Source organism: Microtus oregoni, unplaced genomic scaffold, assembly GCF_018167655.1.
Source record: "Microtus oregoni isolate MIOR12 unplaced genomic scaffold, Mior012 000000F_ref0000247, whole genome shotgun sequence".
In the NCBI taxonomy this organism is placed as follows: domain Eukaryota; kingdom Metazoa; phylum Chordata; class Mammalia; order Rodentia; family Cricetidae; genus Microtus; species Microtus oregoni.
The window spans coordinates 3,253,895-3,279,389 of NW_024543059.1; the positions used below are offsets into that span (position 1 = coordinate 3,253,895).

The 25,495-nt window shown below is 49.1% G+C and overlaps 1 protein-coding gene across 8 annotated transcripts in view; it reads right to left on the minus strand.

Moving 5' to 3' along the window:
* LOC121459150 (teneurin-4) overlaps nt 1-25,495 on the minus strand; it is a 667,715-nt gene that overhangs the window by 44,907 nt on the left and 597,313 nt on the right. For all 8 annotated transcript variants that reach the window (XM_041669301.1, XM_041669124.1, XM_041669214.1 and 5 more), the window contains 6 exons: nt 17,011-17,130; nt 13,372-13,633; nt 10,579-10,846; nt 8,143-8,286; nt 6,474-6,723; nt 4,227-4,247 (listed from right to left, as the gene is read on the minus strand). In XM_041669301.1, the coding sequence (XP_041525235.1) occupies nt 4,227-4,247; nt 6,474-6,723; nt 8,143-8,286; nt 10,579-10,846; nt 13,372-13,633; nt 17,011-17,130 (1,065 nt within the window). The remainder of the gene's footprint in view (nt 1-4,226; nt 4,248-6,473; nt 6,724-8,142; nt 8,287-10,578; nt 10,847-13,371; nt 13,634-17,010; nt 17,131-25,495) is intronic.

Genomic DNA, 25,495 nt, shown 5'->3' on the forward strand with positions numbered 1-25,495 from the left:
TGTAACAAAGTTGTTAGTTTCTGTGACTATTTCAAGCATTATGAGAACCTAGCTTGGATTGTGATTTGAGTATTATAAAAGAACACTGGCTTGGCAATAAAGGATGCAGTTGTGTCTCCTACTCTGCATCCCCTGTGTCCTGATCTCTGCGGCACTACCCAGGGTCATCCATAACGGAGGAGGTTGGGGGAGGGTCCCCAACTCACACGGATTGGGATGTGTCTGACATGGAAGAATAAGGATCTGTTCTAGCCTCTGTGCCCGCACTTAACACACGTGGCCTCACTCCAGCCCCCATAACTATCGCTTTATGTAGGGACTGTCTTCTTACATTTCAGAACGCTGAGATGGACAGACATGAAGTCCTGGACCAGGACCTCAAACTGTGGAGTGAATTTCCATCTTTACCTATCCGGCTCCACAATCTGTGCTTTCTCCTTCCTCGTGTGGCTGCTGCGAGCCATCCAATCCTCGAAAGCTCACCCCACCACCTGTGCTCCGTTCCTGGACTCCCCACTTCTCTGTGATAGCACACCGCAGCCTCATGTTTCCACTACAGTTAGTGCAGACCTTGCTTCTAGTGTCTGTAGCGCTTTTACAGGCTCTCCTCTGCTGAGCTGTCTGTCTGTCTCCTCAATAAAACCTTGGGACTGGAAAAATGATTCAGCAGTTAAGGCTGATCTTCCAGAGGACCTGAGTTCAGTTCCCAGCACCCACATGGTGGCTCCCAGCCATCTGTAACTGCAGTCCTATTGTATCTAGAGCTCTCTCTAACCTCCAAAATCCTTTGTTATACAGACATAAACAGGCAAAAATACATACATAAAAGCCACTGCCACCACTATCTTGAATTATTCTGGGATAGGTACTGATTTCAAGTCCTATGATTCTGACGTTTGCTTGGGTAGACTGCATGTTTGTATCTGAGAGATGGGGGTGATCAATCCACTTCCAAGGACTATTGGAAGTATATGAAGAATATAACCCCCCCATATAGTGTCCATTATGATAAAAACTGAGATGGTTAATAAATTGTGGCTGTTTGTTTTTGTCTTTGAGACGGGGTCATATATTTCGGGGGACCTAGAACCCACTATGTAGCCAAGAACGGTCTTAAACTTCTGGTCCTTCTTCTGTCTCCCAAGGGCTGGGATTAGAGGCCTAGATCGCCATGCTAGTTTCTGTGAGGCTAGGGATCAAACACAGGAATTCAAGAAATACTAATCAAGTGCTCTACTTTCTAAGTTATGTCCCCAGCCCCAAATGGCAGCTTTTAAGAAAATCTGGTAACTCTGAGAAGTCTCTAGAATATTTGTGTTGGTACACAATAGAGAAGCGACATCTTCTTGACATAAAGCTGTCCTGTCGATCTATTTTCCATGACAGGGGCTCCTCTGTGTTAGTACTCTATGTGTAGCTTGGTTTGAGGGAGATTATATTTATGCGTACTTCTAAGAACAGACTTCCGACAGTTCTCCTGACTCTGGGGAAGAAACCATGGAAGAGATAAGGATGCTTATTTCCTGAACAGATCCACAGCACAGATGCTGAGGGGGCTATGGCTACTGGGAATGCCCACGACAGCAGGGGGCATGATGCTAAAAGACAGAGAAAAGGCTATCCTGGCAGTACAAACACACACGGGCCAAGGTTCCCTCGGAGTCAAATGCTGCTATGGGAGAAACAGAAGCAGCAATGAAGGAGATAAACTTCTAAAACTTCTTTAATCTATCCAATATCCAGTAGAGAAAACCAGAGTGATGTTTCATTTGTATTTTAATAAATGAAGCTTGCCTGACGTTCAGAGAGTAAAACAGCTGCACTGACCAGTCTTACAGACCAGGCAGTGGTGGCACACACCTTTAATCCCAGTAGCCACACTAGTTTGGCATAGAAACTGGGCAGTAGTGGTGCACACCTTCAAGCCCAGCCCTAGAGAGGAATATAAAACGGGAGGAGACAGCCCTCAGATACAGTCTCATTCTGAGATTCCTAGAGGCGGGATCGCCATTTCAGACTGAGGTAGAGGTAAGAGCAAGTGGCTGGCTGTTTTGCTTTTCTGACTGTCAGGTTAAACCCCATTTTCTGTCTCTGGGTTTTTATTAATCGAGCTACAGGGGACACCGAGGCTCAGAGAGAAGAAGGGATTTGCTAATAGTGAGATACCAGTCCAAAAAAAAAATCACAGTTGAAACCCAGATTTATTATCTTAGGAAAGTGGCTGGCAATGGGCCAGCCCCCTTTCCACTCTGGTTCCACTGTGGTTCACTATGGAGAGAGATTTTTCTCACCTGAGAAAACAATGGGTAGAAAGAAGACAGGCCCTGTTTTTGACCCCGTATCATGGTTATATCAAAAGATCACTGAAGGAGCTGGAGAGACGGCTCAGCAGTTAAGAACACTTTCTGCTTTCCTAGAGGACCCAGGTGCAGTTCACAGCATCCACATGGCAGCTCACAGCTGTCTGTAACTCTGGGATTCCACACCCTTGCACAGACATACATATAGGCAAAATACCAATGCATATTCATAAAAAAGCCACTGAACGTCAGAAGTATGCACGCCCATACCTATATGTGTGTGGGATACACCCACACACAGAGACAATCACAACTTTTCTAACTGATAGGTGATGTGAACAGAAACCAGAGAGGCTGGCTGATCAGCGAATGCCACATAGCACAAGGCTTCTCAGCTGAGTCTGCCAGTACTGCAGGCATGTCTCCAGAGGTGTCACCATGGACTGAATGGTTCAATGCTAAATGCCGGGTTTTAACTTAAGATACACATGAAGAGTACCTCTGCAATATAGAAACTGAGAGGACAGACCTATGAGCAGTTCAGTGTCATCCATTCGAAGCTCACTGGGCATTGGCTTCAGTGTGAACACAGGCTACTTTTGCACAGGGAAGGGCACGTTTCCCACTGCTGACAGTGTGAAGCAGGAAAGAGCTATGCTTCCACGGTTACTCTGGCTGCCATGACTCAAGAGTTTAAGGTTTGACCATGGTTGTTGTTCTTAGCTTTTACTTTTGGCCCTGATTTCTGCTGAATTTATCTTCTTATATGTGTCCTTGGTTGTCAAAGGACTAATTTCCTTTACGGGGAAAGACGGCGACATCTTATCATCATGATTATCTTAATTATGGTAAATTCTGGTAGGCTAATTACAAAGCCAGTGTATAGAGACTGTAACAGTTATTAAGATCACTAGTAACATTTTTCCATAGTAATTTCTGGAACTTCTTTCTGGGCCTGAAAATGCTGACTAATTTGAAGAGATCCTTTTTTTTCCCTAGAATAATTTTTAATAACCATAAGATAAAAATAATGAGATAAAGCAATTACTTCAGGGTCATATTACTGGGAAACGTCACTAACCTTGCCGGTAAACTGGCTATAATCACAGATGTCGACCTCACAGGGTGGCTCAGATATAAGATGATATCCATGTGCATTGTCTAACTCTCTGCTATGTAGTAAATAATCTATACATATGAATTATTACTTAAAATAATATATGCACATCCATTCCTACTCACATATAGTTATATAGAGAGGTAAATTTAATAATGACTGGTACTTCAGGCTTTGTCTCATCATTCCCCAAAGAGCCTTCTTTTATCCCAACCTAGGACCATCCTATGCACCATCAGAGTCTTATGTAGACACCTGAGAGTCTCCCCTGAGGCTGTGTAAAACATAGCTCTGTCTGCCCATGGTCAGCAATCAAATCTACACACGGACACAGTTCTGTGCGAGGACTGTGATGTTCTGCCTGGAAGAGCCTCTGGAAGGGGTTGCTGGCATTGCCAGTGCTCTGATTCTGCAGTCTAGAATCTGTCTGTTTTCATAGTCTACCCCCCCCCCCCCATAAGATGGTCTTGGTACTTCCCACCACGGTCATTGAACTCAATAGAGGATATGCTATTCTAAGGACTCATCAGGCTGTGGCTCTCAAGTTCTTCCCTGTTACTCCAGTCTGTCACATCCACAGACTACGGGGACCTCACTTTGCCACAGGTCAAAGGAGTTCAGATCTTCGTCCTCCTACCCCACCACAATCAGTGGGGTGTTGTGGTTGCAACCGATTATCCCCTATCAGCTTCTAATCACACAGGGCTCCTTTGCCCTTGAGCCATCTGGGATTGACAAGCAGGGCTTACCATACAGCATGCAACAGCAAGACAGGGGAGAGGCGGGAAATTCTCCACTGGTTGGCTTACCTATGTCTGAAATCTTTATTTCTGACAGAAGACAGGAGAGCAGGGAATAGAAGAGAGAAGGAGGTGTTAGCAGCAGGGTTAGACGCATTATTAGCGGCTGAAAACTTGACAGCAACGCTACTGTACAACACGGTAATAAATAAAGACTTAGCCATGACACTGATACATTTTATATTGGATACTCTGTCAGTGAGATCGCTTACAAACAGCTACACAGCTCAGAAGGGCCCCAGCTCCACCTGCACCCTACTGCTGGCTTTGGGAAGAACATAGGCCGGTTACAGTGTTGCTGCCTTAGCAGGGGCTCAGAGCACATAGGGGCAGTGGGGTCTCTTCCCTGGACAGACATACACCCAGAGATACACAGGCTTGCTGCTCCAGGTCTGTAAGGTGTGTTTTCCTATGGAAGCTTTAGAAACTTGGCGAGCCTACTCAGAATATGGCATGGGGTTGGAGAATGAGTTCAGTCAGGTAGGGGGTGAACCAGAGAAAAGGGGCCATCAGGAAAAGATGGGAGGAAGATGCTTGGATAACCCCATACTGAGTTTCCTTTCCTAAGCTCACTTATTCCTTCTTTCCCCTCTTGCAGTCTCACGTGATCCTCAACAGTGGTGGGAGGGGGGAAGGGAAAACAGGTGATCCTGTTTGGAGGATATGAAAACGGGAGGCCTCCTTTTACATGTGAGCTGCGGAATGAGATTCATTCGGCAGAGAAGAGCTTTATAAGACGGAACACTTCACACTGTGCCAGCTGAGCACTCTTCAGTGGGGCAGGGCTGAGTAGTGGTCTACTAGGCTTGGGTGTACCATTTTAGATGGATACACACTTTAAATCCCCCGTGTCTGCTTTTCGTTAACTGGCAAAGGGTAATGATAGTTCGTACTTTCCAGAGCTCCTGCACTGGTGACCAGTGGGATGCTATCTGCCCGTCCGTACTCTTTGGAGGACGCATTTCCATCCCAAGCATGCCTTGGTCATGTGGTTCCAAACCAGGATAGAGGTGGATTTTTTTTTTTTTGCCCCAAAATAGCTGTAAGAAACAAACTTCCTGCAATTTCTTTTGGAATTGAGAGTGGGACTCCCCTGTCTAAGAAGCGTGGCTTCTCTCTAACGGTAGAGCCCACCCTGGAGCAGGGCTTTGGTTCCAAAGAGACCTGGTTTATGGATGTTGTGGGATATTTGATCACGCTGTGAACCCTGAGTTTGCATTTGTGTTAATTAAATAAAGTCAACCTTAGTTTAGAGACAGCAACTAGTTGACTGGAATTACCCATAGAGAATCTGGAGGAACCAGGAATACGGATAGAGAGATACATAGGAAAGAGTAGGGCGGGGCCATGGAGTTTTGACCTTCTTTTTGGTTTGGGGTGAGCGGAGAGGTTCTTCTCTTCCTGGGTCTCTGGCCCAAAAGGAAGGCCAGCTGGTTGCTTCCCAGTCCCTCTGATCTAGCAGGCTTTCACCCCCACATCTGACCTACAAGTCCTTGTTGGTAAACAGAACAACAGAGACTTAGTTTAAACCTGCATATCTCGGCCAGGCCCAAGCTGAGGCAGCGGAGCCAGAAGTCCCTGCAGGCTGTGGCCTGGGTGGCCAGTAGGGCACTGACTGTGGAGGGCCATGGGGCCACAGATGGTAATTAAAATATTAGCAGACTCCTGTGTAGCTGCTAAGCCGACAGAAAGGTATCATAGGGACTTCGGAAAAACGCAAAGTCAAGCTGTCTCCAGCTGGATGTAGGGTCTCAGCGTTCCATCACTCGTGGTCAGGGCTGAGAGTCTGGGGGCTCTGCTTCCCCTAAGGAGCAGACAGGCCCAGCCTGCATCAGCCCCGGCCTCATTTCACCTCAGCCCTGGTTGGACAGAGCTAACCTCTTCTGAGGAACACTAAGGGACTGGGACCAAATGTGCTGACATTTGCTTGCTGTGTGTCCTTGGTCCTTAGAAGAAGACTCTTGTAGCCCATTCTATCAGGTAAGCGCAGAAAGAGGGTACAGTGGCTTCAAGGGGACTAACTTTCGGCTGTCAGCAGCCTTCCATGTCATCTAGATGTGAAGGACAACTCACTGTATCTTTATCTCAGAGCACGGGAGGCAGTGCCTGATGGAGCTGGGAAGGGAAAAGCCCTCATAGCCCATAGGTGTGGCTCTGTCATGGCCTCCTTCTCTGGTCCCCACAGGGAAGGCTGTTGGGCCTCATGATGGCAAGGGACACTGCTAGGAATCCCAGGGAAGGAATCCCCTTCCATACCTCATCTCCAGGATGTTGGTGACATTTCCAGAAGGGAAGATCCTGCGGATGTAATTGAAGTCTCCCACATAGAGACTCCCGTCAGAGCCACAGGCAAGGGCCACGGGGGCCAAGAGCTTGTTGCCGTCAGCAAGCCCATTGCAGCTGGGGCAGGAGATGCTCCTCCTGCGCCCATTGCCCATGACACTGCCAATGACCGGTGGCTGCTGGGACACGAACTGGTTCTCTCCGTTCCCTTTGTGTAGGATGCCTGGGATGAGGAAAGGAGGCCAGCGTCAGTGAGGGGCCAGGGACTGGGTCCCTCTTCCTTCGGTTGGTCGATGTTATTGTGACTTCTGCAAAGTCCAGGCTTGTCTTACCATAGTGAAACCCAGGGGAAGCTGAGAGGCTCCACGGTTTACCTACCAGATTCTCACCTTAGGCCTATGAGGCTGTACTGTTACCATTGCCGTGATGGACGGAACAGACCAGTAATTTAGCCAAGGCCCCACGGACAAGAAGTGGGCAGGCCCAGAATCTCTCTCTCTCTCTCTCTCTCTCTCTCTCTCTCTCTCTCTCTCTGTGTGTGTGTGTGTGTGTGTGTGTGTGAGTGTGCGTGTGTGCATGCACATGCATGAGTACATGTTTAGATGTGTGCAGGTGTATGCAGTTGCACTTGGAGACCACAGGACAAATTCTGTCACCCTTCCTCAGGTGCTACCCTCCTGGTAATTTTGGTGCAGGGACTCTCATGTCCTGGAACTTGCCAAGTAGACCAGGCAGGTGAGGGATCCCCAGTGAGCCCATCTCCTCCTCTCTAGTATTTGAATGGCAAGCATATCCTATCATGCCTGGCATTTTAAAAGATAGACTTTCTGTATATGAGTGTTTAGCCTACACGTATGTATGTGTATCACATGTGTGCCTGGTGCCTGAAGAGGCCAGAAGAGGGCATTGGGTTCCCCGGAACTGAAGTTACAGGTGGCTGTGAGCCATTGTGTGGGCACTGAGAATTAAACCCAGGCTCTCTACAAAAGCATGTGCCCCTAATGGCTGAGCCATCTTTCCAGTGCCCAGCCTTCTTCTGGCATTTTTTACTTGGGTTCTGGGGATGGAACTCAGGTCCCCGTGCTTGCAAGACCAACACTTTCTTAACTGAGAGCTATCTCTTCAGCCCCAGAATGCAGCTCTTGACCATTATGACTAATGCATCTCTCAGGCTCCATCCACATCTGTGTACCGCAGTTTTGCAGGTACACAGGCTTGCTTTTCTCTTTCCACCAATCTCGTTTCAAGTGTAGAGATTATGTCTCTGTCATTTCTGCATCCCCAGGGTTTACCACAGAATCCAACACAACATGAATACATTGGCTCACATTACAATGGCCTTTCTCTGCAAGTCCTCTTGCTCTGAACTCAGTGCCTTGACTCCTGCCCTGCCCTCTTGGAGGATATACTCCGTGACACTCTGGGCTAGTCCTAGATCCTCTGGGATGCTGCCCAGGGCTCCTCCCTCTGTTGCTGCTTTGATGGCAACGAAGTGTTTCTCCCATGCCTTGCTGGCATTGCTAACAACCTTCTGCAGGCTCACCTTGGCGCCCACGTTATTCACTGTATGCCTTGTTTTAGGCTCCGTGGTCTAGCAGAGAAGGTGCCACCTCAGCTTAAGGACTCCCATGGTTCCACTCACCGCTCTGGATGTTCAGGGCATGGTGCTTATCCAGGCTCCAGCCCCCCAGCTTGGAGGCATCGATCTCATAGCCCTGTAACACTGCAGTCCTTTTCTCCCACAGGATCAGATCTGGGCAGGATTCATATTCGTAACCCACGGAAACTGCAGGGACACAAGAGGAAAGGACACGAGTGAGCAGAGCCTCCGCCCTGACCCTCAGGCCGACAGGCAAGGCCTCTGATTGTCTTTCATGGAAGAGGAACGAGAAGGATCATGCTTTGACTTGGGCAATAGAACCATGTGGGATTACCAACACAATGATGCTGGCCCTTAAAACCAATTTTTAAAGAAGAACAATCACACAGTTTTAAGAAGAGTTAAATGAGCCACATGCCTTCAAAGGACCCAAGTGAACTGATTCTGGGGAAACATTCCTTTAAAATATTTTGTATGCGCTGTGGTGCTGTTCATACGTGTGTGAGTGTATATGCATGTGTAGGCATGTATACACGCGTGTGGAGACCACTTGGCTTTTACATGCATTTTGAGGATCCAAACTTTAGTTACCATGGTTACATTCCAAGTGTTTTTACTGTGGGCGCCATCTTCTCAGCCCGGAAGTCATGTTTAATAAGGAAAGTACCCCATTAACTCGTCAGTGCGTTCTCATTTGTGGCAGTGGATATTGAAGCTAACACAGTGTTTCATCAGGTGAGACTCTAATCACGCCCAGGCCAGGGATATTACTCAGCCCCTGGACATCATGGTGGATGAAGACCACAGATGTCATAGGAAACGCTTAAAGGGATGTACTCAGTGGATAAGGCTGATTGTTTTCGGTCATCTGTGATTTAAAAAAATCACTAGGTCCCTAAGCTTGGCTTCTGTGGAGGCCCAGGCAGCGGCCTTGGGAGAGCATCAGTGGAGACAGGAAAACCATCTCCTCTGAGTAGCTCCTCTGAGAGGGCACTATTGTCCAGCTCCCAACATCTAAACATGTGACTGAGATAGGAATGAACTGCTGGTCGGCCTCTGAAGGCTGTTCACAGCTGCCCTGGGAGACGGCGCCCCACCTGCAGCAACAAGGGAGTGGGTGAGAAGATGTCCCCAAGCCTCTGGCCATGATGGTCTCAGCAAATGAGTCCCCACACTGGAATCTCATGGCATGGACCTTTTGAAACTACCTAGTGGGCTCTAAATCTGCTCATCTTAGTGGAGAAGGCTACAGGGCCTGGTTTTTACTTTTGTAGATGACAGAAGGGCCTGTGAACAGTGAGGTGTGGCATTTCTGCTCCTGGCGAGCCCTGGCATACAGGGTAGGGATGCAAATCTTAACGCAGAGCCGAATGAATCTAGCTTTCTTCCGTCTATCTTCGCATCCTTGGGATGTCACCTCAGCATCCCCGAAAGGACGTGGCTGTGAGGATTTGTTGTGACACTACCATGTGTCACAGCACAACCATAAAACACGAGTTCCAGAGGTCCTCTTGTTTTCTTCCTGCCTTCCTCCACTTCCTGCCACTCCTTCTCCCGTCCCTCCCTCCTTCCTTTTCTCAGCACAACTTCCAGGTTCCTAACCGCTATTGCTATCTGAAGACACGTGAAAGAGGATTGGGATCAAGGTGAAGGAATTTGCTGGGCTATTGCTCCTCAGACATCTTGTTGGGCATCATGACTACTGACTGCCCATCGCTGAAGCTCCTGGGAGCCTGCTCTAACCCAGAAGGCAGGAAGGGCGGTCATCCTGCCAGGCACAAGATCCTGGTGAGGCAGCCAACTTTGGTTTCATCCCTAAAGACGGTAGTAAAAACAGTTACCAGAGGTGACCTCTCTGCTGGGAGACAAAATCATGAGGCCAGCTGGGCATGGTGTCGGCCCACCTACGATCCTAGCACCAGGCCATGCTGAATCAGGAAGCTGAATCAGGAATCACATGAGTGCAAGGCCGGACTGTGCAACACAGAAAATCTGAGGTCACTCAGGGTGACGGAGGGGGGCCCTGTCTCAACCAGTCAAAACAACCATGAGGCCGAAAACCAAGCTTTGACTTTAGCTCTTATAACCGAAAACATGGCAGCGGCCCAACCTTAGCGCTTTTATTTTCATTTTAGATTTCGGTAGGACGACCGCGGGGTGACCAGACAACATATTTTACTTTTCTGGCACACAGTGTACTTTAGCCCGACACACAGCACCGGAGTGCTTCCTGAGGACCGTTCTGATTCTAACTACTTTTCATGCTTGGGTTTTGCACACCCGGGTCTTCCAATGTTCATCTAGGTTATAGATGGCCACTGAGGTCTTACTGCTAAGACCTCATTAAGCCTTAGGTGGTTTTGACCTGAAAAGAAGAAGGAGGGAAGAAAGAAACATCCACGAAGGCAGCCACTCTGGTTCTGCTCTGTCTCTGCTGACGTGTGGAACCCGTGTCGCAGATACTTAGGGGAGGCTTACCGAAGGCCTCTGACAGCCCAAACACCTTCTGGTTGTAGACATCTGTCTTGTCCCAGATGAAGTAATAGGACAGGTCAGGGGCTGCAGCAAACCACTTCCGGAAGAGGCGGCCCTCAACTGCCACCATGAGGTGGACCTTCATAAGGTTGAAGGGGATGGTGGGGTGTGTGAGGCTGATCCTCAGGACAGACTTGTAGCCAGGCGTGCGGCTGCTCAGGTAGCTCAGCCTCATCTTGCAGCCTGCAATGGTGATTTCCTCTTGCAGGGCCTACAGCACAGACAGAGCACAGCAGGGGTGTCACTGAAGGTCATGGGGGGAGGGGAAGTGACATCAAATACCTTGTGGACTTTGGGTGTTCATGGGGCACAGGAGGAAGCGGAAGGGAAGGAGGTGAGGAGGAGAAGGGAGAATAGCAGGAAGAAGATAAGGAGAGGTGAGGAAAGGAGGAATAGCCCTGGTCTCCATGGTCAGTTCCTGCACGGTGTACCTACATTAACAAACGCACCTCCATGAGCCTTGGGCTCCTCCCCTGTGTAACATGAATGAAGGTATTTTATTGTGGCCATGGGTTACTCAGCAATGCACACCCCTAACTGATTAGCTATGTCAGCAGGGAAAACACAAGAATCTGGGAATCTGCTCCTCCTCACTGGGTCACCACTGGTAAGGCCACACATGCAAAGTGCCCGGCCCATCACTGCATCAGGCAGGACAGTGGCATGGCTGGTACCTACGGTACAGAGAGCAGGGGTGCCATAAAGACACTGACCTAAACAGTAGCCTGAGCCTGGTAGACTGTTTCTGTCTGAAGTGTTCTTAAAGCGAGATATAGTTTCAATGTGTCCTTTCCAGGAAGGTCAACAGAGAGCACACAGGGCTGAACAAACACATCAGGCAGCGCTTGAGAGCCTGGCGAGACCCTGTTCCAATGTCCCAGTGCGTCTCCAGAGGGTTGCCCACTGGAGTTTCCGTGCACACTGGCTCCTAGCTCCAGTGCCTTCACGATGAGCAAAGGAGGGAAGGCAGCAGGCTCAGACTGAAGGTGGACACAGTCAGCAGATTCCAGACGATCACCCACAAGGCAAACGCTGGGGACTGTCATCAGCTTGATGCTCTGGGCTCTTTCTCAAGAAGGGGACATTAAATCAACTGAGCCTAACACGTCCATTTCAGGGACGAGGGCTATATTTACCCTGTGTTTACAGAGGAACTGGGCCTTTTTCATCCTGTTTATTCCATAGAAGGGTGGAGACATTTTGTCTAGGCTTCTTTCTTGAACACAGGAAATGCTATAGATTGGGATTAATCCACTGCTGTCTTCCCAGCTTATAGTTCCAGGCGAGGTAGGCTACACACACGGGTGAGCCACGGGCGGCACTTGAGTGCTGGCCTGATGCTCTCATAAATATTTTCCTTCGTTAATGTGCCCACCACAGTTTCCACATCCCAGCACTTGTGAGGACTAACGGGCAATGGGGCTGGGAAAACAAAGAGTTCGTTTTTATGTGTTTTGCGGGACTCACAATAAGCAAGGGTTGTGCCCCAGCCGAACCTGTAGGCACCTGGCTCAGGGAGCACTGTAAGGAGGGGGTGACCTTGAACCTCATTTGTTCCACAGTCCCCGCTCCTGGGAAAAGATGTCTGGCTGGACCTGAGCTGGGGTTGAGTAACAAATTACTTCTCTCCAGCAAGTCCTGTCTCTGCTGACAAGCATTTCATACAAAAGGTCAGCCTGGCCATTGAGACGGGAGACAGGTACTGCATCTCTGAGAAGGAGTGAGCTTTCTGCCCAGAGCACAGTGAGGATTCAGGAATGGTTGTTTCCTTGCTGGGGACCGGCATTGGAGGCTGCTCGACAGGGCACACTCAGTGAGATGGGTTTGCTCACTCAGACATGAAACACACACGCACACGCACACACACACACACACACACACACACACACGTGCGTGCGTGTATAAATGCTCTATTGCACCAGCACCAGGGCGATCCATCAACATGCACTTTGCTGAAGGTCTCGTTAGGTAGGCAGGTGACCTGGGCCTCTCTGGGCTTCTACGCTGCCATTTCCCCTCCTCCTTGGACCTTCTTTTCTGCCTGAAGACATCAGACTGGGGATGGCAGAGGAGATCCAACCCGGGGGTTGGATGGAGGAGATTCAATTCAGCATGGTTTTTCTTGGCAAAGAATTGATCTTCATTTTCATCAGATTAAAACACATTTTTCTCAATTACTTCCCTTTAATGATAATTAGGTAAAACATTTGCATGTGTAGATCCGATCCAAAGCAAACCTTAATGGACACGGAGGCAGCAGGTGTTAAATAATCTTACTAATAATAAGAGCTAAAACTTATTGAGCACTTAGTGGGTGTCAGATATTGCGCTAAGTAACCCATGTTCCATTTTTCTTATTTACTCTTTATTAAAATGCTTACTAGTTGGGATCCCATGGCTTAGTCCTGTGTGTAGAAACTGGGTTGTTATACTTTTAGCAGAAATACCAAGACAAGTGAGACTCTGAAAGCTGAGGATGAGTAAGGTAGGGTGACCAGGATGGCAGAGTAGAAAGAACCAAGGAGTTTGTTGTAAGGCTTAGTGTGCCAGGCAGATTGTAGGCAGGCGTGTGAAATGGCCTTCATGATCTGATGCCATGTCCACTATGGGGTTTGGCCTTTGGGGTCTTGCCCAAGCCTGTAGGGGGACTTTCTTGGTTTCCATTGTCTCTGGGATTGTCCTCTGCCCCCAAATAAAATAAAAGAATGGCCTGACATTGTCAAGAAGCCCGAGTACCTGGATTTCTGGGACAATGGGGCCTTTCTCAGCACAGGAACTCGCGAAGGACGTCAGGGGGGATGGAGACACCACGGGGTTGGGGCGGGCGAAGTTGCTCAGGTCACAGCTGGGAATCTCGTTCTCCTCGTGCCTCATGACGATGGTTTCCATGACAAAGAAGCGGTCCCAGGGCAGCCAGAGGGTATGCTCTTGCGTGATGAAGGGTGCCCTTTCGAATCTCAGGATGATGGAGATGCCGCCGTTTGTGACCAGGTCAAAGCTGCAGTGGGAAGGGGAAGAAGAAGAGAACGGTGAGATTGTGAAGGGTGAGAAGATCCCAGGAAGGGACCGAGTCCTTGGTCAAGGGCCACTCTCACGTTCAGAGACTGGACTGCAGCCACAACTAGTGACAGTGACTCAGGAAACCGCTAGCCGTTGCTGTAAAATGATTGGCGGGGGATGGGGGTAGTTACAGACGCCAAAGCACAGTAGCAGGGGCTGCTTAGCAGAACCCAGGGCATCTGGGGGAGCCCCTGCGACAGAGCTCCTGGTGCTATCACTGTGAAGAGCCAGAGCCCACTAAGGAGCCAGCAGAATGCGATTCAGCAGGTGCTACCTGGGCACTGGGAGCCCTGAATCCAGTCCTTACCCCATGAACTACAGAGTGGCCACGAGTAAATCTGCCAGCCTCTTCAGTTTTCCCATCTATAAAAGCCCAAACTTTCGTGTGGATTATTTCTGTGTGCATGTGAGCAGATGTGTGTAGGCACCTGTCCTGTTTGTGTATGAACATGTATGGAGATCACAGGCTGACATGAGTGTCTTCTTCAATTGCTTCTGGACATGATTGTTATTGTTATTTGAGACAGTTCACTCTCTCTTTTAAAATTAATTGTTTTTTTAGACAGGTTCTGACCATGGTCCTGGCTGTCCTGGAGCTCACTATTAGACTAGGCTGACCTTGAACTCAGAGATTCTCCAGGAGTGTACCCACAGTTTGGGGAAAACACTCACGGGCTGACAATCTTGTCATAGAACTTCGCCAGAATGTTTTAAAAATCCAAACAGAAATTTGGCCAGACTTACAAACTCTGTTCAAGAGAGGCGGCCTGGAGGAAGGGAGGGAAGAAGGGAGGGAGGGAGAGACAAACATGAAAAGATTTATTTTCAAGGCTGTGAGCAGGCCAGGAGATGAGTGCAATGGGCTGAGGCCAGGCGTGCTCATCTGGCAGGGGAACCCTGCGGAAGATGTGAATGCTGACCTGGTCCCGGAGGGAAGGCCTGGTTCTCAAATGGAGCCTGTCTCTCTCTGGTCCAAGCTGCATTGCTTACGTTACAGGTGAGTTAGACCATCTTCCAGGCCTCAGTTTCCCCATCTGTAAAATTAGGCTGACCATCATAATCACTTGCCAGGGTTACTAATCAGCTAGGTGGGTGATGGGTGGACAAGCCCAGGGTCCCTTGTATTCCCTGGGCCTCACTCAGCACAGCCCAGGTTTCTAGTCTCCCCTTGTTAGGAGCTCTGTTAGTTCCAGTTGACTTATAGTTTCCATCTTTTAAATGATCTTTTAGGGTAATTTCTCTGTTACTATTTTCTGTGTATGAGCTACTGCTAAAATCTGGTCGTGCGCGTGTGTGCATGTGCGTATGTGTGCATGTGTGTGCATGCATGTGTGTGCGCATTCATGTGTGTGTATGTGTGCATGCATGTGTGTGCGCATTCATGTGTGTGTATGTGTGCATGTATATGGATGCATGTGTGCGTGCGTTCCTGAGTGTGTGCAGGTGCATGCATTCACGCATGTGTGCATGTATGTATGTGTGTGAAGCGGGTGGGGAACTGGGGAGCACGTCATGGTGCCGCCTGGAAATCGAAGATGACACAGGCGACTCAGTCACAGCGTAGGCCTTTAGTGCATTTCCATCCATTCTCTCCCCCGACCGTCTTTAGCCTCATGGCTTCTCCTGTGTAGCGGGGGAAGGGAAACTGAGTCACAGAAGAGAGGAGCGGAGTGGGCCAGATGTTCCCTGCTCACATGCAAGAGGGAGTTTCAGACACTATGGGAACAAGGGGTAGCTTTTCCATACGTTATGGTGTCTATGTTGGAAAGAGCATGCTAGCCCCACGATGCATCAGCAAGGACTGATTTGAAATGCCACGTTCTGGCTGTGCCACCGTGTGGGAGGCTGATGCAGGAGCCGTTCCTCTGAGCACTTAATGCCCTCACGAAGCAGTACATATAATCAGCATAGCACAAACAGAGGGCCAAAGAATGGGTGGCTGCTAAGGTCACCGCATGTGGGATTACTATGGCATGTTTCGTGGATCCAGTCTAAGCAAGCCCAGCGGTGCCTCCTGACTGACAGTCGGCTCTTTCATGTGGTGGGTGTCATGGCAAAAAGAGCAGTATGGAGAAGCTCCATTTTCGATGACTGTTCGCCTGTGGGTGGGAGCGTTCTAAGAATATCCATGGCCGAGGATACCCACAGCTGCCATTTCTGTGCTATCCAAAACCCGAAGACCAGACGGAGTGAACAGGGGGAGCTCCTTCCTGCCCTGGTGGGTGGCTGCTGAGGGCCTTCTGAGCACGAACTGTGCAGTGGGGGGAGCAGTGGCCTGGCCTGGTCAGTTTGCTTTTCCAGCTGGGCCCTTCCCACTGCCACGGAGGAGGGGAGGCTCCCCACACCCTGCTTGCCAAGCTGTCTTAGAGGCACAAACGAATGAGTCCTGCTTCATTATCACCCCGGCTAGGACATGCTCACATCTGATATTGGATTAAAGAGGCGCTAAAATCAATCCGGCTGGAGCATAATTTCCAAGGCAGAGTGAAGAAGCAACCTTATGGGCCCATGCTCAGCCAGATGGACTGACACCACCGGGCTCATTAAAAATAGAGGACTTATCACCACCGACGGGCTAAATATTCCACTCGCCTTCTTTTTTTCTAAAATATTTGTACTATTATCTCCTTGTTACTCAATAGTTCATCATAATTTGTAGTCTTAATATCCACTATTGATTGACTTTCTCTGTGTCACGCTAGTGAATCCTAGTGTGTGGCAGGAAGTCGTGATTTTTTAAGCGCATACCACGTGCTAGGTGATCCCCATCCATTTCTTATATCTTAGCCGTTTCTCTGGTTCTCCCGACCAGCCTATGAGGTCGAGAACGTTAGAATCAGGCTACAGATGAAGAAGCCGAGGGTTGGGCAGCAGTATTTGTGCAGGCAGATGCCAATCACTGGGGGAGATCCAGGCCATCATGGAAACCCTAGCTTTACTTCGCACTGTTGATGAAGTAAACCACTTCAGAGGAAATGCAAAGGCCAGGATTTGCTGTCACCGAGGTGGCTTCTGTTGAAGTAACTCCTAGGCGGTTGAAAGGAAGAATGTCACAGTATTCCTACGAGGGGCCACTGAGAAGAATACGGATAAGCTGCCCTGAGTTTATGTGTGAGCCTCGTGAGAAGAAAGTGCTTAGCTTACAGCCGAAGGTACAGAGGCCAGAGTTAGACACAGGTCCCAGTAAGACCATAGGCTGTAGAACTGGGTGGGAGAAGGCAGGCTGTCTGACCCTCTGTCCACATAACCAATCCAGGGGCAGCCATGTTGGGAGACCACAGGCCCCAACTCCCTGACCCACAAAAGGTCTCCTACCTGCCATCTTGCCTGCTGATTGTGTACCCAAAGAGAGGGTTATTGATGAAACTGATGTTCACGCCAACCAGCGGGGTCCCATCTGATGTCATCACTTGTCCACGGATAACACATGCATGCCTGTGGGAGGAGGAGAAGGAACAGCATGAAGTGCCTCTCATGGTCAGCAGGGAAACCTCTGTTATAGCCAAAAGGCTGGTCACTTAGACACACCTTACATCCAGGAGCCCCAGGTGTTCACTTCCGATAATAATCTGTCACCTCTCTTCAAGGGATCAAAGTGTCCTTGAGAGAATCACTCTGGGGAAATATTTTCAAGTATCATACTCCAATGTTATTTTTCTAAAGCCATGATTCACGTAAGGGAAGAAAGCTGATCCCAGGGAACAACACAGTATAGTTATGATGGGAACCACAGAGTCAGGTGCCCTAGGTTCAAATCTCAGCTCTGCTACTTCCTAGATCTCTGAACTTTTGCAAGCATGTGACAGTTCTTTAAGCCTCATTTTCGTTTGCCTTTTTCTGCTTTTCATCTTGGAACATAGAAAACAACACTACTGGAAATGAGGATACAAGAAAGAGATTGGGATGGAGGGGTGCACTTCCTTCCACCTGGCATTCGAAAGAGAAGGACAAATGATGGCATCTCCTCGGGGTGTCTCCTTGGGAGCCTGTCCCCACTCCCAGACCCACTCCCTCCCCCAACTCCTACTTGTTCCCTGTACTTTAGACAACAAACCACGCACTTTCCCGCATTTGCTGGGAGAATGTTGTGTGAAACCTCCCAGCTGCCTAAAATGTCATTTCTGCAGGCACCCCAACATCCTCATCCCATTTCTGCAGGCACCCCAACATCCTCATCCCACTTCTGCAGGCACCCCAACATCTTCATCCCATTTCTGCAGGCACCCCCAACCTTCTCATCTTATTTATTTCTGCATGCACCCCCCAACATTATCATCCAATTTCTGCATGCACCCCAACATTCTCATCCCATATCTGCAGGCACCCCCAACATCCTCATCCCTCAACACCCACTTCAAAGGACATCTCTTCTCTAAAGCCTTTCTTGACATTCCTGCTCAGAACTCACATCTTACTCCCTCAAACACTCAGACAGACACCTCAGTACCTTGCCTACTTCATATCTCTCTCATCTCCACCTGGATGTCAGGCTGCTTGAGGGCATGACGAGGCTTTCTCTATAGTGCAGTGCCTGGACCATAACTAGCAAGTACTCGGTCACAGTGAAAAAACCAAACCAAACCAACAAAAACAACAACGGGAGATTGAGCAAAAAAACAAGACAATTTGCCATCATCTAGAAGCATGGTTTGCATGTATTTCAGAAATAGGATCATTTTATAGATGACATTTTCTAAGGACCTCAAAGTAGGAAACAAACCAAAAGAATGGTGACAGAATCTCTCCTTCTCTTGGCACACTATGGTCACAGCCACTGATGACACACTGTGGTCACGGCCACTGATGACACACTGTGGTCACGCCACTGATGACACACTATGCACACGGTCACTGATGACACACTATGCACACGGTCACTGATGACACACTGTGGTCACGCCACTGATGACACACTATCCACACGGCCATAAATGCAGGTGCTGTTGCTCACATTCTCTCACTCCCCAGCCTCAGGAACCCTTTTGCTCCTGGCCTACGGAAGAGCTACTGATAAGGCCTGTGGGCATTCATGAGAAAAAAAAATCTCAAACTCTATCCCATCTTTATTAGACACTCAAATCCTTACTTCCCTCAAGTGAGAAGCTTTTCTCTGTTTGATGAGAAAAGCAATTAACACCAGGCTTGCAAGCAGCTGGTCTCACTAGTGTCAGCTTGTCCTTTCTGAAGGCAACAACACCTACCCACAATGCACTACAAGCCTCACCCCTCCCACCCCACCCCACCCCACCTCACCTCACCTCACTCTGCAGTCTGACTGGTGCTAATTCAGTCAGAGCTTTCCTTCCGAGGCCCTTGGTCTAAATGCAATTACAGGGCAAGTCAGTTAAGCAGGCGAGGCTCAGCGAAGACCTGCAGTCCTGTTCGGATGGTCTCTCAAAGTATTTATGTGAAATTATCTTTCCGCTAATGGGAGATATTTATTCCATCAATTGCATTCAGCTGGTACTGAGAGAGGCTTTCTTCAGTGGAGGGCAATTGAATTTTGTTTCGCTGGAACTCTGTCCTTCCAGTGAGTTACTAACAGATCTCAGCGCCTGGTCCTGGCTACTCTCCAGCCTCCTGACATGCACAGCACCTTTGGATTCTGCCTGGACAGTAACCACCGTCATGGGGCTTCCCTGGCTGCACCCTGCACCCCTCCAACCCATGTGCCTGCAGACCAGCATCCTCTGATTGTTCTCTCTTTGGGGGAATTTCCTGGTCGTTGGGAAACATTAAACCATCAGCATTTGGCTATCGTTTAGTCCCCGTCCGGCAAACCAGAGCAGATGTAACGCTAGCGCAGGCTCCTGCGGACTGCTTTGGATTCTGGAGACGATTAAGTTGACACGCCTAGCCCCTCCAGGCCACTGAGGCCTCATGGCAGAAGACAGGCGTTTGGCTCAGAAACCAGGTCCTAGAGTAAAACACTTCCATCCTCTTTCTCTTTAACCGCGGCTTTCAGTTGTCGAGAAAGCCCTCTTTAACAAGATGTCCCCGTGCCACAAAGGAGATGCGGAAAGTCACTTTGTGGAGGCCTCTGTATACGTTTCATGCTATGCGCTTTTGTCTAAGGAGGTTTGAGAAGAGCTAGGTTTCCCAACAATTGCTCCCTTTATGCAGTTATTCAGCGGATACGACCAGCGGGGCATTGGTAGATGTTTAAGGACAGATGAGAGCGTGAAGGGGACAGAGAAGAGAAGAGTGAGAGGCGCGGTTGTCAAGAATGGTATTTACCCATTCCTGTGGTGTAAACGCTCCCATCATGGCCGCATTCAAGCTGCCAACATGATGCCACAGAGTTGGGGAGAAATGCACAGTGGTAAACTATTATGGGGTATTCCTAGCTCCTGACGCCATTACTCTCAAATAAGCTCAAAAGCAATAATTATAAAACCCAATCAAATCCTTAGGAAGTGGTAAGTCTCGAGTATGTATAACCCTTTGATATAATTCTAGTTTAGGCTTTTTAATTTAAACTGAAAATTGTGTTTTATGAGTGTTTCACCGGTATGTATGTGTGTACACAATGTCCATGCCCGGTGCCCATGGAGGTCAGAAGAAAATATAGGATCCCTTGAGACTAGAGTGATAGACTGTTGTGGGTATTAGGAATCAAATCTGGGTCCTCTGGAAGAGCAGCCATATCTCCAACGCGGTACAGTTTAATTTTTAATAATAGCAATTTAGCAACCAGCTTACCAAATTCCTAAACATTTAATAACTGGTTCTCTCAGTTCTAGCTGCTTGTTTGTTTTTGTTTTGTTTTGTTTTTATAGACAAGGTTTCTCTGCGGAGTCCTGGCTGTCCTGGAACTCACTCTGTAGATCAGACTGGCCTCAAACTCAGAGATCCACCTGCTTCTTCCTACCAAAGACGTAGGCTATCACCACCAGGCTAATAATCAGTTCTCATGAGCCCAAATGAGTTGGCGTTTACACTGACCTCATGCTGAAGGTGAGGCTTGGTGTTGTGGGTGTGGCTAAGATAGAATTGCTGCTTCTTTGATTTTAAAAGTCTACCTTGGCAAGAAACCAACTATCAGAGGTGAGGATCATTGCCACTCTGGATTTCCCAGCTGGCCATATCAAACCTGTGCTAGTTAGTTTTCTTCCTATTTTTTTTTCTTTCAGTTGGATATGAACTGGAGTCATCACTGAAGATAGAACCTCAACTGAAAAAAAAATGATTCCATCAGATTGGCCTATAGGCAAGTCTACGTGGGCATTTTCATGATTAATGACCGATGTGGCAGGGCCCAGATCACCGCGGGCAGTGCCACTCCTGGGAAGGTGGTTCCTTGGCTCTATAAGCAAGCAGGCTGAGCAATCCATGGGGAGCAAGCCAGTAAGCAGCACCCCTCTATGACCTCTGTATCAGTTCCTGCCTCCAAGTTCCTGCCTTGAGTTCCTGTCCTCAAATCCTTCAAGGTAGCCGATGACAGGCCCATGTAAACCAAATAAACACTTTCCTCCCCAAGTTGCCGTTGGTTGTGACATTTTATAACAGAAATCGAAAGCAAGCTAGGACAGCGCCTCTTATTTCCTCCTGGGTCCCTTGCTTGGGATGACGGAGGTGAGAGGTCTTATTTTCTAGTCATCCTTCGAGTCTCTTGCACCGTCACCACTTCGGTAAGGCTGTCACCGAGTCTTCTTGGTACAATTAATCACCCTTTCCTCTGAGCTCCTCTATGCCTTCTGATTATCTCTCTGCGACGCTGACGATCCCATGACTACACCATTCACGTTCACGAGGCTGTCTCACGTGTCGGGGGCTGTGACTCACTTCCACTAGGTACGGCAAGCATGGGGGGGGGGTGTGGCGGGCAGATTCCTGCTCGTGAGGTGAATAACGACCAAGAACTTGAAACTCGGAAAGAAAACATTTGCTCAAGGTCACCTAGAGACTTCCGAATCCTGACTGTGACCGCGGTGTCTGTACGACACAGTCACTAAAGTCCCAGTTCTCCCCTATGAGCCAGGCGGGCACTGTGCTGGGTGCTAGAGTTACTGAGGTCTAAGAATCCCAGGTCCTGGTGACTTGTTGGCGCTCACCAAAAGCCATGGTGTGTTTGTCCCTGTTGTCAAAGTGTCAACACATGGAATTAGCATATGCCAGGCAGCTGGGACACAAAACAAGCAATTAGGCTGGGTGAGCCCTGCCAGGAGGAGTGCTCCTGCCATGCCAGCAGGACTGGCGTCACAATACCGGCATTGGCCCAGCTACACACTCAGAGCCTGAACAAGGTGCCCTTGCTGGTGGCAATGAGATCTGCCCGATGGCTTCGTGAGGCCAGAGGCCAGGCTTGGGACTGAGAGAAGAATCTGCCTGAGAGACAACAGACGGATTGTTACCCAGTCCTCCATCAGACAGAATAAAAAAAAAGCAGCCTTGACTGTCACTCAAGGGAAAAGGGAAGAAAGAACTATGGTCGGGCAGTCACGGCTTCTTGTTCTGATCTGGTCACGGGCTGGCTCTGGAGAGCTACGCACCTCTGAACCCCTATCCCTTCAGCGGCTAAGTGCCCTGGAGTCCCCCTCCCCACCTGATCTGGTGTAAAACAGGATTCAACATGTGTTTAGGAGTTAGAGATATTGTTTTCCCAAAGAGTTTTAAATAATTTTTACCTGGTTCTAGGCGACCCTGTTCAAGTGGCCTTCGGAACAGAGAATTTCAGAATCCTCCTGGGCTCCTGACAGTGCTCACCCCTGCCTCTGAGCTGTCCTCCCTGTCCTTCGCTGACCCTGCTCCCTGGAAAGCTGCCTGCTCATCTTTCAGACTCAGTCAGAGCATTGACCAAGCAGAGGCCACCTTTCCTGCCCCTCTGGGCTACTTCTGTAGAACATGAGTCATGCGATTAAGATGATCTTATTTCCAAAGCGGGCTAAATTCCATGTAGATGGGATCAGCCATGTTTTCCCGCACACTTCATTCCCAGCGCTGGGCCTGGCTGATGCTCACTTTCAGTAGGACAAGGGAAACATCTTCCGAGAGGCTCTCTTAGAATTTGAAGGCGTAGCATGGCATAAGCTCTTAAAGCTTTACGGAATCAAGAGGTGAGCTGCTTCTCTTGCTGAAGGCGAGGGTGGTGTTGGAGAACCTGGGGCCACTTGACCTTGATGCGGATGTGTTTAGGGACCCCAGGCTGAAAGCACGGGAGCTTCTTCCCACGGTGGGGATCCCTGCCCCTCGATGGGTCACTTGGCTTCTGCTTGTACCCCTTGTTTGAAAGACTTAAAATGCCAGGAATGTGCTAGGTGTTAGGTTTACTGTTTGAGGCATAGTCTACAAACAGATGAAGGAAATGTTCAGTGCAGAGAGAGGATCCGCAACTTTTTTTCCCCTTATTCAAAGGAAATAGCTGGTATTCAGGGCATGGGAAAAATCATTAGGGATCTAGGTAGCAAATACTAACTGTGTGCGTCGCCTGCCTTCCCGTGTTTGCTTCTCCGTGCTGCTACTGGCTATGTAAATCAACACACCGCATAAGGCACTTTAAGTGGATTTATATGCCTGACTTGTACAAACCCTTACACTGTCTTCTGTGAGCTCCCGCTGACTGGATGGGATTTTTCCAGTACCAGCCGCAATTTATCCACAGTCTGTGAGAGATGTGTCTACAATCATACTGCTTTTAAAGGCGGCTGGGCTCTGAGCCGGCGCTCTGTAGCGTGAAGCCTCTTGGTGTGTTGTGCTATGCTGTGTGGCATCCGCGAGCCGGTTAGAGCCAGCTGGAGGTGTCTAGTGTAACAGCATCTTGCCGTAGAGATTTCTGAACTGGAGACGCTGAACTTGGAACCCACCAGATTCAGCACAGAACAGACACCTCTACCATTCACAAGCCTATGACCTTAACCCCTGATTCAGTTTCTCTGTGCCTTGGGTTTTCAGGTTCTAAACCAAGGACCACCAACGGACTCCCTCTGCAGTATGGCTTGGGAGTTGGAGGTGGGGACTTAAGCACATCACTGCTTATAGACAGTATTCCTAGCAAGGCCTGGCACAGAGCACACTATAGCAGCCAGGCATCTGTGTATTTTATCTCACTGAACCTCACAGTACAGAGAAGAGCGCATCTCCTTTGTCCAAGGTCACCAGTCTCAACTGCCCAAGAACTTGATCTAGGTCCCCTCTCCCTGTGCACTAAATCGTCTCTGCATCACCACGGCCTCCTCTGCTAACGCTTCCTGTGATGGACAAGGAGGAACCCGCTGAAGCTGCAAGGCAAACGGAGATGGTAATTCCTTTTGAAATCAATGAAGGGCTGATCAAGTGGCCGAGGAGGAGTTGTTAGCTGCTCATTAGGATGACGTGAGACGCTGCTGCCTGCATCCTCGATGGAATCCACCCTGTTGCTTTATCATCATAAACATTCATTTCGACGTGGGGAGGGAGTTTTAAAAACCAACATGAATAATATATTACGGCTGACACGTTTGGGAGGAAGCGGGAGCTTTATCTTTTTCCATCTTCCAGTAGGTAGTTTGTCACTGTCTCTCTTTCCTCCCTCCCCCTTTTGGTAACTGATGGGGTAGCCTGTCAGCTCAGTTTGTTTTGAAGGATCAGGAGTGTAATTCAATAATTAATTCACTCAGAGCCCAGCAGTCAGGAAGTTGGTGTTTATCTGAGTTCATTAGGAGATCCCCACGGCTCATCCTCTTGGAGGATCTTGGTGGCTGTCTGAGGCCTGGGCCAGAGGTGAGGGCAGGAGCGTGGGATGGGGAGTGTGGGATGTCCATCTGTAACTCGGGGGCACCCACACTTGGGTGTTGTCTATGCTTGGCAGTGGACTGGTTGAAAGGATACCACACGTGTGACCATTTCTTTTTTTCCCATTACCTTTTCCTTCTTTAGACTTCCATATTTAAAATTTCTGAAAACTTCGGGTTCTGCTTGAGGGTGTAAAAGAAATTCTGAAGGCTTAGGAGGTATGATGGTTACTTCCCTTCTGTATAGAGCTGGCTTTGAGTCGTGAGTCAAACACAATGCTTTAAGTCGGTTTGTGGATCTTTCTGGGTCCCTGCCCTGATGCTCCCTTTCTGGTCTGCATCTACCATGTATGTCCTTCTCCCACGGGATCTCCACGCTTACCATTCTCATTTACTCAACTGCCATCTTGATTTCAAGTGTTGGAACATGCCTCCTGAAGAATGTCACTGTGGTTATCTTCCAGCACCGCTAAAATCCTCTATTTTCTGGTTGCCCTGGAAACGCATACTCTTCTCCATTTTGGTTTCTCAATCTACCATGCATTTCTAATCCTGTGCAACTGAAACCCACAGGAAGCAATACAGCTTCCCTACAGCGTGCGCGCGCACGCGCGCGCACACACACACACACACACACACACACACACACACATATGCATCCCTCACACGTCCACACGCTTTCATGTACACACAGGTTCACATATTTATATGCTCTCGCTTACACCCCTTACATGTGAGGTTCCCCCCATCCACGCCATTTCCTGTCACCCCCTGTTCACACTGTGTCCTGCCAACCCTGTCCATGCCAGGTCCTGTCACTCCCTGTCCACACCATGTCCTGCCACCCCCGTCCACACCATGTCCTGCCACCCCCGTCCACACCATGTCCTGCCACCCCCGTCCACACCATGTCCTGTCACTCCCCATCCACACCATGTCCTGTCACTCCCCGTCCACACCATGTCCTGTCACTCCCTGTCCACGCCGTGTCCTGCCACCCCCGTCCACGCCGTGTCCTGTCACTCCCCATCCACGCCATGTCCTGTCACTTCCTGTTCATGATGTGTCCTATCACCCCCCCCCCCCCCATC